Here is a 15,759-nt window from a genome sequence, read left to right on the forward strand (position 1 = left end):
GGGGGGCACAGCAGGATCTGCCTCAAATAGACTGAACCTCAACTGATGGACCACAACCCCAACAGTTTTCCTTATGTCAAAACCAGGAAGAGACACCAGGACCTGGGAGCAATATTACTATTGTAGTGAGTACGAACCTTTAATAAATAAAGTGTAATAAATAAATAAATAATATATAGTAAGTGCAAACCCCTACTAAATGAAAAACAGGAACAAAATACAAACTAACCTCATAGCAAGTAAGCCTAGACCATATGCGTGTAGTGATAAGATTAGCTCGCAGTAACAAGTTGTAAATATTTTTAATTTGTGCGAAATATCGTAGACCAAAACATGTTTACGACGTGTGTATGTTTTTGGTGTGTAAGCATAAGAAAAATAAGTGATATAATATGTTTATGAAGGAGACTTAGCACAGTATATAAGGAGGCATCGGGTTGGACTGAGGTGAAGCGAGTTCCCTGTCGGGAGGACATCATCGCCGGTGCTACCGACGCCCCGACAGTTTTGTTGCCGACCACTCGCTGGTTCTCAGTCTCAACTTCTGCGGTGACCTCTCTGTCTAGATTGTGAGGCGACGTCTCCTTCTCAGTGACAACGTCAGTGGACCGTGACCGGGCCACGATAGTGGTGCGGACCTCGTCCCAATAAAGATCAAGTGAGTTACATCATATCCATCTCTCTATCTCTTCTTTACACGTCACGACCTCCTGGCGGGATGCAGGGGTTATGCTCGCGACACTATTTAATAAATTTTTTCTCCCCATAGATTATTTACTATTATGAGGCTTTTCCCCTGCCTAACTCTCCCAGACTGATCACTTTTCCCAGATCCCTCTCTCACGCATAGTCAGAATATACTTTGAGGGCAGCAGGTATGAGCTTGGGTTTGCCAAAATTAGCTGTGAAGTGTGCTAGAAGAAATTGGCTACGAAAAGAATTAGAATATCAACATTGGTGAATAATTTGCACTTTATAAATCAGGAAAGATGTGCTGCATTCCTACTACTTGCTGCTGAACACTTTCTGGAGCAGGAGGGGAATGAAGTAATATGTGTCCAGGAAAAACCAATGGAAAGCTTCCCTTTGAAGAGGTGTCAAGAGAGAAACTCCGAAGACCGCTAGCATAGAACATGCTACCTTCAATATCTGCCTAAATAGAATATAATATGTTTATAATATGTTATTAAGAAAGCACATAGGCTGAAGATAAAAAATAGGAACTACATATGTTCATTCTTGAAAAAATATATATCCTATAAGCTCTGAGTTGTGTTTGTTTTTGAGGTCAAAGCTTACATCCAGCTTCTGTGGGCAGAAAAACACCAGCATTTACTGACCACAAACCCTAGTCGGCCACCATGCTTGGTGTTTTCAGACCCATAACCAATTCTTACACATCAAGCTTAGCTCCATTCTTCCTGTGAGAAATTCAGAATTTAGAAATCTAGGTAAAATCTGCCTATGACCTATACTAATAAATGACACAGAACTTGAACCATTATGCACCAAAGGCCATGTTTGTTCCACAGTACACCTATGCTCTCTTGGACTTCTTACTCAATACATTTAAAAGGTTTGAGGTCAGAAGTCTCGATGGAGATAATTAGGTCTATCCCCATCAGTATGTAGGGAGTCTGCCTCCCTCCAGCCACCGCCAACCTCACCCCTTTAAGAAAGTGCCCGACTGAGATGCACTATAGGCAATTAGCAGGGGTTCCATCCAGAGTCCCCAAGTAAGGATTAGAGATACCAAATGTAATTATATTTCAGAACACATGATTGGGCCCATTCTGCTCATCCAAGTCCATGAGGTCTTCTTAATAATTATTTTGTTTCATCTACTATTTTGGATCATAAATGAATTAGCTTCCCTTAGTGAATTTAATTGAAAGTTATATAAATTTTTTCATTAATGCTTGTATATGGCAAAGACTCAACTTGTAGCTTTTTATTATATTCCTTTTTACCTCTGTCCATGTTTAGTCTAGATGTTTAGTTTCGCATTTTGAACAAGTCTCTGGAAAGTGCAAACGTTGACAAAGTACTATTTACCACGTAAATTTCCAACTTTGGTATAGTTTCTGTTAGAGAACATAAATCCTATTTTAGAACATGAGCTCATCCTTTTAGTGAGAATGGCTCCTTAGAAAAAATATCTAAAGGAAACCAAAGGGAAAAATGAAACCAAACATTTCTTTCACCCCAAAAGGCCACAGACTCAAAGTTGATAACAGGAAGCACTTTTTATAATGTGAGTGTATCTAGTGGTTTCCATTTCAGAGGGTTTATGTGAGTTTCCAATTCCATTAAAACAAGAAACAGAATTGCTTAGAGGGAAAAAGAAACAGAAGCTACTGCCACTGCCTTAAAAAAAAAAAATGAGGGAGAATGACACCCATAAAATGATTAATTCTTTGATTCATAGAAAACTTAACATAACTTACTTAAATATGGGCTTCATCAAGACTTCATTAAAATTTATCTAATGTAAGCAAATTTGAATCTGTTTAAAATTCAGTATGAACAATTTTTCACCCATGTGCATGCTTCATTTTAAAAATATAACACAGCTCTAATCAGCTATCTCAAAGAAATCCACAGGCATTAAATGCTCGTCAGGCAGCCCAACTTATTCTATGAAAATCACATACCTGTTAGTACGCTGACATCATCTCCTGCGAGCCTCCTGTGCATAGTCCCCTGTATTTAGATTCCCATCAACATACTTTTTAAATATTTACTTTCAAAATGGTTAAAATATAAAATCACATAAAAGGAAAAGCTCAATTTTGGTAGAATTAATCTGTTTAAAAAAATGAGAATTGCTTCATAGAAGGAGAGGTTAGATGATGACGACCAAGAAGCCAAGAAAGATGGGAAGTAATTAGAAAACCACATTGCTTGGGAAATGATCTTCTCCTTGTCCTTCTCCTCCTCCTCTGCCTTCTTCTTCTTCTTCTTCTTTTTTTTTAAGATTTTATTTTATTTACTTGAGAGACAGAGAGAGAACGCATGTGAGCAGAGGGCGGAACAGAGGGAGAGGGACAAGCAGACTTCATGTTGACTGCAAAGCCCAATATGGAGTGTGACCCCATGACCCTGAAATCATGACCTGAGCTGAAATCGAGTCAGCGGCTTAACTGACTGAACCACCCAGGTGCCCCCTGCCTTCTTTTTTTAAATATGGGAGATACTTGAGATCTCTTACAGGATAAAAATCCCAATGAGACAAAAAATCTGAAGAGAACGGGAGAAACGGATGGTAACTAAAGCAGATATAATATAGCAAAATGGGAAATGATTAACATTAGCCACAAGCATCAGAAAAGATGGTACAGGGATACTGGTACAAGATGAAGATGGGGTGGAAGACCCAAGAGCTCAACAAAAATAAAAAAGAAGAAACAAACACTTCCTCTCATTTTTTCATTTCTGCTTTAAAGTAGGCTTTCTCTGATTCCCCGAAGTCATGATTCCTTCCTTCATTTATTTATTGACTAGATATTTATTCAGAGCTCACTCTGTGTCTGAGACTGTTCTGGCACTGCCAGAAGCAGTTAACAAGTTAAGTCAAGTACTTGCTCTTTAGGAGCTTGTATTGTACGTAGGGAGAAAAACAAAACAAAACAAAACAAAAATATATATATGTATATATTTGTTCAGAGTCTGAAATCTTAACCTCTTTCCTCTACTTCCTACCCAGTTCATCTCTCTACCTCCTCAACGATAGCATATTGTTAATCCTGGCATCTCAAACTTAAAAAACAAATAAAAATTTAATAAGTTTCAGCCCAAACCAAAGATCTTGCCTATGGATAAGCAGGTCTGACTCCGACAGACAGAACAGTTTCCCCAAGTTCTGTCTTGATTCTAAAGGCTCATTTTAGAGAAGAGACAACAGCGTAGACACAGGACAAAAGGGAGAGAAACTCAACAAGGCTTTCCTCTCAGGCGCTCCTTACCCCGGAACCCCATGTTCACTGAAGCAATTATTTACTGCTCGCCTACTTTGTGAAGGCCAAATGTTAGGGTCTGTAGGGACTACGAGGATGAGCAAATCCTCAAGGAAATTATATAATAGTTAATATTTATTGAACGCTTTCTGTGTGTCAGCCACTTTAAGTGCTTCACAAGATTTATCTCATTTAAGGCTCATGTTAGCCTTGTAAGGTAGGTGATAATATATCCCTTTTGAGGTGAGAAAATGAAATCCTGAAGAGATCAAGAAATGTGCCCAAGGTAGCAAGGTAACACGTGCTATGAATTTGACTCCAGAGCTCATGTGCTGAACTACTCTGCCTCCCCACTTTTATTAGTTTCCTCAGGCTGCCATAACAAAGTACCACAAAGGCGTGGCTTAAAATCACAGAAATGTATTATCTCATAATTCTGGAGGTTAGGTACCTGAACACAAGGTGCCAGCAGCGCCACGCTTCCTCTGAATACTGTAAGGGACTTCTTCCTTGCCTCTTTCTCGCTTCTGGTAGTTTGCCAGCAATCTTCAGGTTTCCTTGACTTGTAGCTACATACTCCAATCTCTGTCTTCATCATTACATGGCATGCTTCCCGGATGTCTCGTCTTTGTTTGACTGTCTTCTTATAATATCAGTCATATGGAATTAGGGGCCCATGATACTCCAATGTGACCTCATATTGACTAATTATATCAATGACAAAAATATTTCTGAATAAGGTCATATTCTGAGGTTCTGGAGTTAGGATTTCAACGTATCTTTTTTGAGGGGAGCACAATTCAACCCACAATGCCAATGAATGGATAGAATATATGGAAGTAGGATGGAGAGCACACGAAAATAGAATAAAATGTATGGAAATAGAATGGATATAGTAAATGGAAATAGAATAGAGTATACAGAAATAGACTGGAGATAGTAAATGGAAATAGAATGGATATAGAATATGGATATAATATATGGAGATAGAATGTAGATAGAATATAGAAATAGAATGGAGGGTATATGGAAATAGAATGGATATAGTATATAGAAATAGAATGGAGAGTATATGGAAATAGAATGGATATGGTATATAGAAATAGAATGGAGAGTGTATGGAAATAGACTGGAGATAGTAAATGAAAATAGAATGGAGATAGTATATGGAAATAGAATGGAATATATGGGGGAAAAATGGAGATAGTTGGGAAATAGAATAGAGACAGCTAGAAAAACACAGGTCTTAGTCTAATCTTATCGTTATCAACTCCATTTGTTACTCTGAGAGGCACTTCCTTTCCGTGAGCTGAACTTCCTTTTTCTCACTTATAGAATACAGATCTTGAACCTAATGATCTCCAACTTGTTTCCAGTTCTATATTCTCACGTTTCTTCATTTCTAAATAATTATAATGAAAATAAATTTTACTAGGGATGCTCAAGCACACATCAAGTCATGGAGATAAGGCCTGACATGAAAGGGAGGTAAAATTCCAGTTTCCAGAATGCTTTAAGAATGTTTGTGAAGATGTCTAGAGGTATAGATTAGGACAGACTTGCTGGCGGGGACTCCAGGCAAAGGCAGAGATGGTGGCATTTGGAAACAAGGGAATGGCTTGCTTACTTATTACAAATAAAGAAGAGTGGGACCTAAGACCAGAAAAGTATGTTGGAACACACTAGGCACGAGAGGGATGGATTCTATTCAATTTAATTGGTTCAGTATAACAACTACTGAAGGCTATTTAGGAGAGATGCTATAGGAGTTATATGTAGATAGCTTAGAGTGTGCAGTAGATTGAAAGGGAACTAGTTAGGTGACTGAAAATAGTCTAGGTTAGTAGCAATGAGGACAAAGCATTAGATTGTAATGGTAAACTCTAAATATTTGGAATACTAATTAGTTATTATCTGGGTTCATTTGGGGGACTTTTGGGAAAAACCCATTTATACCAGTCATAGAGGCTTGTTCTAAGGTGATACTAACTAAAATTACTTAGAATAATAAAGGGCTGTGCTCCCCCCAACACATTTCACATATACATGCACACATACAAACACAAACAAATAATAAATAAAGAATTACTTAGAATAATAAAGGAGGTAATAATAAATAATAATAAAATTACTTAGAATAATAAATAGTAATAAAATAATAAATTACTTTGAATAATAAAGTACATTGTAGTCTCAGAGAGAAATCAGAAGTCAGAAGTCAGAACTAAAAAAGGAACAGCGTGTCTAGAGGCATTATATAAACCACAAAGAGGGCATCTAGGAATAGGCCAGGGGTCAGGGAAATGGAGAACAGACAGGGAAACAACATACAAGTTGAGTCTGGTTGAAACAAGTGATTCTGAATAATCTATAGGCCTGGCCTGTCCAAATTAGAAAGGCCACAGCTTTTTTCAGGTTCCTCTTTTTCTCTTTTTAATTGTTACCTTTTTAAAAATTTTAATCGTGGTAATCGACACAAAATATAAAACCCACTGAGCCACCCAGGCGCCCCTGGGCATGAAAATTTTGAAAGAAAAACATCTGGATTTTCACAGTTCTTATCACTCCTCAATAAAAGATAGCAGGAAATTAAAGATGCACATGGTGGATTCAAGAGTGGGATCCAAGCTAGAAATCTATGTGATAGGTTATCTTGCAGGTTGAAAAATTAATGGTAGACAAAGTTGATATCATTACCACGGGGAAATTATAAAACAGACAACTGAAGGCCCAATACACTAAGTTTGGCGATGTCTACTTTTAGCACCAGAGGAAATGTACCGTGAAAGGAGACGACTAGTTATCCATAGAGATCAGAAAATAATCCCATTCTGTCACTGAACTGAAAATTTCAAGAAAGAGTTGTTGACCAATACTGTAGGATGCTTCAGAGAAGAAGGATGAGGATTGAAAATAATCATTTCATCTGACAGCCACGGACTCACTGATGTGAGTCTAAATGAAAAGGAGAAGGGATGGGTAGGGGTGGCCGGGAAGTGAATCCAGAGCTTCTCTGAGAGGAAAGGAGAGAGGAGGGCACATTGGGTGAAGTGGATTGCCGGGTACAATGAAAGCTTATGGCTAGCTTTCTTATGACTATGTTATGAGTTATGAGTATGTCTACTGACAGAAGGCATGGTCCAATGGAAAGGTCTGAAATGGCAATAGAGTAACTAAGAGAGAGTAACTCTGGAACTGATTCTGGAAAAGGCTGAAAGGAGGCGTTCAAGAACACAAGAGGAAAGTAAGATTTGGCAAAGAAGAGGTACTGGGAAACAGTCTTGGAACTGGATCCCCTACCTCCAATTCTTCTCCCTCCAGTCCATTCTGCAATATGTGTTCTGGAATGTTCTCGACAACATAAATCTACTTATGCCGTTTTCGCTTACCACTCTTCAGGGGTTCCCTGCTGCCTTCAGGATAGAATTCAGACTCTCTATCGGGCCCACATATCCACATCTAGACTCTGCTGAATTTTCTGCCTCATTTATTTGCCTTCCTGCTATGCTCCCCCCCCAACACATTTCACCACACACCTGCACACACACAAACACACATACCCTCCACTCATACAATACTTCGAATCTTCCAAATCTATCAGGCCATTTAATTTCTTCTTTTCACGTGTGGCATTTTCTGTTTGTAAAACATTTCTTTTTCTCTATCCCTTCAAACTCCTGCTCATCTTTCGAAGTGCTCTATTAAAGTTATGGATTTCCTAGCATTTATTTAACTACTTATCCATCTCTTCTGTGTCACCAGTGACTAGTATAGTGTCTGGCACAAACTGCTTTACAGAGAGTCACTGAAGGGATGAAGAAAATGAAAGAATGCACTGAATTAGGAAGACAAAGGGTAAAGATGAAGTGAGCATTTATTTTTTTTAATTTGGAGAGCTCTCAGTGAGAGGATTATAAATATTTCACTTAAGGAGTGATGCCATTTTCCAAGAGTAAGTGCATATTTCAACATTTTCTGTGGCTTTTAGGAAGCAACATTAGCATAATTACTGTATCAGACACCAGATCACTTTGCCTCACATACTCTTCCTGGACATTACTCACGCCATGGTTGTGGTAATCCATGGACACCATTTTTACCATGACCACCAACCTGGGAGTTCCTATAGGTCATATTGATTGAGAAGGAGGAACCACCTTTTCCCTGACAGGACTGTACCCACTGAAACCCTGGCTTCCCCAGTGGCCACCCTAAGACTCCAGGTAACACCATGTGGAAGTAGCATGGGACAGTTCTAACCAAGGAAAGACAGAAGAAGGGAAAAGCCAAGAGATAGCTTGCTTGTCCCTCCTGACCCTTCCCTACCATGCTTGTTCTGAGATGCGGAGTTTAATACAGCCTCCCTGGTCATGTCTCTCACAAACATACCCACTTGTCTTTGCTCTCCCTATTCCTTCCCCTCCTGCTCTTGCATCCCTGGGATTGCAGTATCCAATAGAGTATTAGCATTTAAGTGCTTGGCTCAGGTCCTGTCTCCAGAAGACCTGGGCGAAACAAGCAATTTTTAGAAATTTTCAAATGTTAAATATATTAGGCATTAGTGGAGACACAAAGTTAAACAGAGCATTTTTGTATGTAAACATTTGAGCATTTGCATTGCATTATGCTCATATACTGGGAAGTGTAGTTGTAGAGAAGAGTCACTGAAGGAGAATGGAGAGTCCAGAAGACATGGAGAATGAAGAGTCCAGCAACGAAGAACTACTCATTCTCCAAGTGGAGCATCAACAGGAGGTAATCAGTAACACATGGCCCCAGTGAGTATAAACGTGTTCTCCAAAGAGTACAGCCTCCATTAAAGGAACATAAACTAAGGATGTATATTGGGCATATTTTCTTCCATTGTGTCTGTTTATAATTCAATGTGCTTCCTATGTTGTGAAATATTTAAGTGTTAGATTCCAGGAAAACAAATAAATCTACTGAGCGATCTACTTCAATGAAGACAAGTAGAATTGTCTTCAGCTGACACACTACATTAATATAATTTTAAGACATGGCAAATTATCAGCCCAAACTCAGACAACTAAGATTGGGAGAAAACCCTGAAGAAATGACAAAAGTACAGCGGCTTAGCAAGGGCCTTTGGAAAGTTCAAACGGAAAAAAGAATGAAAATCTGGCCAGAAGAGGGAGAGTACTCCCTCACTATGGAAAGTTGGCCTATACTAGACCATGATCTCAATCTGTATTGAAAACAGTTTCAGACAGTGAACCACGTCCCAGCTGCAAAGGTGTTAAGGGCACAGTCACGCACTTTTAACTATCTGCTACTATAGAACCCTCTGTTGCTAGACTGATAAAGGACAAAAGGTCTTCCCTTAGAAAGAACCACAACCAAAGCCACTGGGGAATAGTTCCTGCTTATTCACGAAAGTATGAAAACTGTGATCCAAGAAAGTCTCTGTGAGTGTATTTTAGTTTCAGAATGTTTATCTGAATGTAACGCTTTTCCACATGTCCTTGATGGATTCTTTCATTAAGATTTTTTTTTTCCTTTTTCAGATTTATAAATCCAAACCCAACTTATACTTCCTGGAAGAACAGTGAAAGTTTACATGCATTGCTCTTTTAAGCATTTTGTTTGTTTCTTAGTATTTCCTTTGGTCTGACTACTTGCAGGGCATCGGGGTTTTTCTCAGACAAATGTACACAGATGCACGTGTACAATACTTTATGTGACATGTCTGTGTTTGGTGGTCATCTTCTGAATCCAAATACTTCCTAGAATCCATGAACCTTAGGTCAAAATCAGTTGTTTTAAGTCACTTTAAAAATCACTTTAAAATGGGTGGGTATCAGCAAGGGAAAGCCCTAGAAAAATGAACATTTTGGTTTGTAAATAAAAGTCATACCCAAACCTAAAATTTCTAGACAGAAACAATGCTTCTTCTATAAAAGCTAATTTTAGGTCTTGAGGAAAATCTACACAAGCACCCATCAGTGATTTTTCTTTAATGAACTTCAGAAGGTCGCTCTTTTTGAGGATGATCCGCATACATTGATCCCAAAGACATCTGTTTCTTTACTTTAGCGATCTTACAGAATGTTTAATCTCTAAAGCTGGATTATTATTTGATTTTTTTTGAACATGTATTACAAGGAGAACTGGTTTTCACTAACTTCCACATGATTCTTTCTAGTTTCCTTTCTATCTCTAATAGAAACTGGCTCTAAACCAATGGCTGACACAAGTCAGTTAAAAATAGAGATACATGGCAAATGTTTGGAAATTTACTTTTATATCCATGGGCTTATGAATTATAATTGTGAATTGAGAATCTTGTTTATGATTGAAATATTTAAGATTGTGAATAATTGAGGGGAAAAGTCATGTAATTGGCTTTTGTGTGTGTGTGTGTGTGTGAGGAAAATTCTAGAGTGAATGCTTTACACAAGCAGCCAATAAGTTTCAGATGGTTTATAAGTAGCTGGAGATCCAAAGCTGAAATGGAATTTTCTGTGACAGCCTACGAATAACAGTTAACATATGCCTGTGTTACAGGCAAAAGCAGGAGTGACATGAAGTCAAGCAGGGAATAAGAAGAGCTGTAATAATGAATAAAAACCTTTTTGTTGAAAATTCTTAGCACCAATTTTTGCTCTTTACTTAAAGAGCAAAACCATCTAAAGAAAAAAAGAGCAAAACCATTTCAAGTATTTTTAAAGAAACTATATTTATTAATACTGGGGGGAAAAACAACAAGAAGTGACTTTATAAGTCACAGTTCACACCCATTAGAAATTTGATGTATTAAAAATGCAAATAAAAATTAATGCTAGTTCAAATGAAGAAAAAATACAGATTCTTCAGTGATGTTAGAACAGTCAATAACTGACTCACACTCGTAGTTAGAGTTTCATCTGGGAGTGTTTCTAGTTATATTATCTGCTATTCTTTGTCATGTTTCTTGACATTGTTGATAAACTAAGTCATTCAAAAGTTAAAAAAATTTTTTTTGTTCTAACCTATTATATCGTATTTCAGTAAGTTCTTACAGTTGTGCTTTCACCAATGGCTATCAGAGCCTTGACCTTAACTTTGATTTCAGCCCCAGTGCCATGGCAGGAACCAAGTGGGTGTACCAGGTCATCCTGCTCGCCCTGTGGTTTGCCTACACATCTCTGACAGCCACCTTACCTGTGCAACGGTGGCGAGCGTGTGCACCCTACCTATCTCACAGGGTTATGAATCTGAAAGGAAATACATAAAGTTCTTGAAACAAGATGGTATTCGGATGGAGGCATTAGAATTTCAATAGGAAATTCTGCTCCAAACATAACCACAGGATCTACCCAAATCTACAGCAGGTATGAGATAGGACCTACAGCTTCCTAAATTATCTTGCTATACCTCTTGCTGGAGCACTGAAATCAGTGGCTTTGCTGCCATGAATTTTTGCATGTGCATTTTTTGTTTTCCTTTTTCTTTTTTAGACTGGATTATTTTAAAGGTCATCCTCTTACTGACAGGCATGAGCAGAGTGGTATATTAAAACAGAAATCTTGTGTGGGGAGAGTTACGTGTTTTGTGTTTTTTTCCAACATTCAACAACAATTAGTAAAGGTAATTAGAATAGTTTAAGTATAGAATAACCAATAATTCCCAATTCTACAAACAATAAAATGCCTGGTGTCAATTCTTTTGAGGAAACATTATACTCTTCCTTTAAATGGTTCAGAAATAAATACGTTGCCTGAAAAATCTGCTCACCAATGAAAAATCGATTTAGTCGATTATCAAATGGCATTCTGGAATATCTTTGAGTTTGGAATGGTCTGGGCACTCAAACTGATTACCTTAAGGAAACAACCAATGTTGATCAAATTTTATGAGTCTTTGATTTACGTTCCTGAACTGTAAATCCTCATCTCTCTCAGAATCCTAAAACTTTATAAAGAATTCATATACTCCCACCAACTCCCAATTGTCTAGTTCATTCAGCTGAAGGGGAAGTGAAATTCTAAGAGACAGAATAATGGCCAGGACTTTCTGGAAGCTGAAGCTAGCATGTGTCTCACTGTCATAAGGTCACTCTCTGGGCCGTTGTGTACTCTGGATCCCTTTCAGATCTCATGGAAGTTAATTTTAGTTTTACAGAAAGGACAGAGAGAGGCAGACTGCTATCTTTACAGAAAATGTCAAGGCTAAGCTTGTGACCATCTTACCTTTCTGATATCCTGTGCATTACCGGAGGGAAGGAAGCACTGACTGTCGGGGGAGAATCCCATCTTGCATCTGCTTGCCCGGGTGTCAGGGGCTGTGTTCGTGGCAGCCCCAGGGACAGTGGGTGTGAACTTCCTCATCCCTCGGAGGGTCAGGGTCTGGTAGAAGAGACAGACTGCCACCACCAAGCCCACCAAGAAGGGCCGGGGACAAAATCGCCGGCGACAAGGGAACACTGGACGACAGACCATGACCAGTTCAGCTTCACTTGGCCCCTGTCCACGTAGCCGGAGAAGTCATAGCAGCTCTTTTTTGTCAGCATGAAAAATACAGATCAGCCTTCTCTTTCCACAATTGAAATCAAGATCGCTCCATCCCCGCTGAAGAACTTTCCGAAGGGGTCATGCCAAAGAGTCATAGGTCCCCAAAGTCTGAGGCGGTTAATAAGATCCCTTCCATGGATGACAGTGAAAAGTGGCTGGCGCGGGCTAAAACAAAACAAAACAAAACAAAACAAAAAACAAACAAAAAATCAAAATAATAATAATAGTTGCAACTTACAACCTGAGCGTACCCCCAGGCTGCCAGACTGTTGCTTCCGGTAATGCCTTATTTCCAAAACATCCTTAAACTCACAGCAAAAACTTCACAGGGGGAAAAAAAAAAAAGAAAGAAAAAAAAAAAAAAAAGAAAAAGAAAACGCCCCCAGAGTCAATGTGGAGCCTGGAAACAGCACTGAAGAGCGCAACAGACTGAAAGGGAAGTGCCTGCTGGCCCCGGGATGCCGGCTGGCTGCCTCCGCGGTGCCCCAGGGCTCCTCCAGGTTCAGAGCCGCCCGGCTTGCAGCCTTTCGCCTTTCTCCGAGGCGTCCCCTCCACCACTTCTACGCGGCCACTGTCCCGTAGGCATTCTCGGCTTTTAGCATCAAAAGGGAATGCGGGTGTGATGGGACCCGGTGACCGCTAGGGTTCTGCTTGTATTAGTCTCATTGCGCGTCAAGTTCAAAGTTCTATGTACTCACTCCGTTTTCATCCTTTTAGCCAAAAAAAAAAAAAAAAAAAAAAAAGTTTCCATGATCATCCCCTCCTGGACTGCTGGCCAAGAGCACTCGGAAGGAAACAGCCAGTCGTGTGACTCCAGTTCATCCCACCCCCCACCCCCGACGCGCACGCCCGGCCGCAGGCACAGCGCCCCCCGCGCGCCGCCGCTCTCTCGGCCGCCCGCGGGGCCCCGGGGGAGCAACGCCGCACGGGCCGGCGGGGCGGGGCGGGGCTACTACGGCCGGCGGCGCGGAGCCCCGGGGCAGCCGCAGCGCCCGGGCAGCTCCCCCGCGGTGACACACGGTGGGCTTCCCCAGCCTGGGAGCCGCGCCTCTCCCTGGCCTGGAAAGACGCCTTGCCTCCCCCCCGCGAGCTGCAGAATTTTAAATACACGTCGGATGTTTGACGCCCTGGGTCCTCGCTTTCCCTTCTCACGGCGTCGGAAAAACAAATAGTCCTTCGTCCAACGACGGCAAAGGTCGAGGGTGAGACGAACGCGAACTCCGCGCGTGGACTGGAAGGATCTTTACTCGAGGGCATGGGGGTCACTCTTGTGGGGGATAAAAGGGTCTCGAGTAACGCCTGGACCCCGGATCTTGAAAGCCCGAGTGTGCACCGGGATACCTGCAAGTCGTCTTTCTGCCGCGGGGGCACCTAACTGCTCTCACGGGCGGCTGCTTTCCCGGGCTAATGACCGAGCCTTTCGGAGGCTAATTGCCTGATTCTTTGCCCCTGTGGTCGGTGGAGAGTAGCGGGTGATTTTGCTCTGCGGAAAGGGATACGCGGCGGGCTTTGTGCACCGTCCCGCACAACCTAACGCTCTGCACACCGCCACGAGGACGCCCCTAGCAGGGCAGTGTTCTGCAAACTGGATCCATCTACTCCTGCCGAGTCAGCGGAGGGAAAGCCAAGGCGAAGCGCCCTCCGTCCAGGGCCTGCGGCTCAGCTCTTCTTCCAGCGCCTGCTTTGCGAAACCTGGCTACACAGGACTGGCTTAGGATCATAGCGCACATTCTCCAAAAGCTCTGAACCTAAATAGGTTTTGTGACCTGTTTCTAACGCAACCTCTTTCTTGGGGGTTGGGGCTCTTCTGGGAGCCCACACCCCTGAAAGGAACGCTTCCGTCGGTCATGCACGCTTACATTTTGTGAGACGGAGCGCCCCCTAGGGGTGCCCTGCTATTATAGATCTAGAGAAATGGGCCTCTCTCGTTCCTTACTTGTAAGAAACTCGTTTAACACCTTTATAAAACAAATTAAAGCTTTACAGAATAAGTATTCACACGAAAGCTAGCTTTATCCCAATTCTTGCATATATCCCCCTCTGGTGTGTTTAATATTATTTTATTTATAGATTTAGAGTCCTCAATCTCATGACAAATGAAAAAGTATTTAAAAAAATGAAGTGTCAACATGGGGGCTTAAGTGGGTAGGAGAAGAAGAAATGAAACAAGATGGGATTGGGAGGGAGACAAACCATAAGTGACTCTTAATCTCACAAAACAAACTGAGGGTTGCTGGGGGGAGGGGGCTTGGGAGAACGGGGGTGGGGTTATGGACATTGGGGAGGGTATGTGCTTTGGTGAGTGCTGTGAAGTGTGTAAACCTGGCGATTCACAGACCTGTACCCCTGGGGATAAAAATATGTTTATAAAAAATAAAAAAAAAATGAGGTGTCACTTGATTTTAGAAGCCAAGAGAGTTTTAAGAAAAATGACCAAACAATAATGTTGGAAGGTATATTTTTAGTTGATGCATTGTGATTTGAGAGATACTAGGAATTATGAGATCTTTACATCGCAAGTGTTCCTGTGTTGAGATTGAATGAGATAAAGTTCTTTACTAGGAGAAAAGTAATGGACATGCATTTTTATTAAGGCAAAAAGTGTGAAAGACAGAGTTTGAGGAATCTGGAGGGCCATTTTTATATATCGTTAAGTTGTTGAGTACAAGATACGAAAGAAAACATAAATCAAGAGGCTAAAACCATAGTGCCTTTGGGCTGGGAAACATGAGACAACAGCATAGATGATTTTATAGCAAGACTTCAACAGGGATCAGAAAGAAAGTGGACAACTGATGTTCTAGAAATGATACCAGCGGCCTGAAAAACCCAATTTCCTGTTTCAAACACCAAGTCTGACGGTGTGGGAGAGGATGGTAGTACGTACGTACGTACGTACATACATACATACATACATACATACATACATAAAGGATATCTGCTAAGTGAGAAGAGGGGGAGTGGAAAGGAAGATACAGCAGGAAATAACACCAAATAGCCCGAGGGGGTTACAGACAACCTCGGATACCCAGTCTGGGTAATAGCATGGTGCAGCATCTTAACTGTCTTTAAATGAGTGATCTCTAGAAAGAGGGCACTTGGGCCTTCTTTGAAGTGTTGTTGGCATGCTGGATGATGTAATGTACGGAAAGCACCCAATCGTTCTGTGGACAGGTGTTGGAAGAATGCATGCTCAGCGCATGCCTGTTATGTTTTCGATGCTGAGGTCGAGCTCAGTCTGGAGTGGTGTCAGACACAAAAACAGATAATTATCAAATACTGGGCCTCTTGTA

The 15,759-nt window shown here is 40.9% G+C and overlaps 1 protein-coding gene across 1 annotated transcript in view; it reads right to left on the minus strand.

Annotated features, from left to right (window-relative positions):
* CPED1 (cadherin like and PC-esterase domain containing 1) overlaps positions 1-13,292 on the minus strand; it is a 264,193-nt gene extending 250,901 nt beyond the window's left edge. The window contains exon 1 of the mRNA XM_082692704.1: positions 12,146-13,292. Coding sequence (XP_082548830.1) covers positions 12,146-12,394 — 249 coding nt within the window. The 5' untranslated portion in view covers positions 12,395-13,292. The remainder of the gene's footprint in view (positions 1-12,145) is intronic.
* Between the last annotated feature and the right edge of the window lie 2,467 nt (positions 13,293-15,759).

The sequence above is a fragment of the Mustela nivalis genome, assembly GCF_964662115.1.
Source record: "Mustela nivalis genome assembly, chromosome: 12".
NCBI lineage: Eukaryota > Metazoa > Chordata > Mammalia > Carnivora > Mustelidae > Mustela > Mustela nivalis.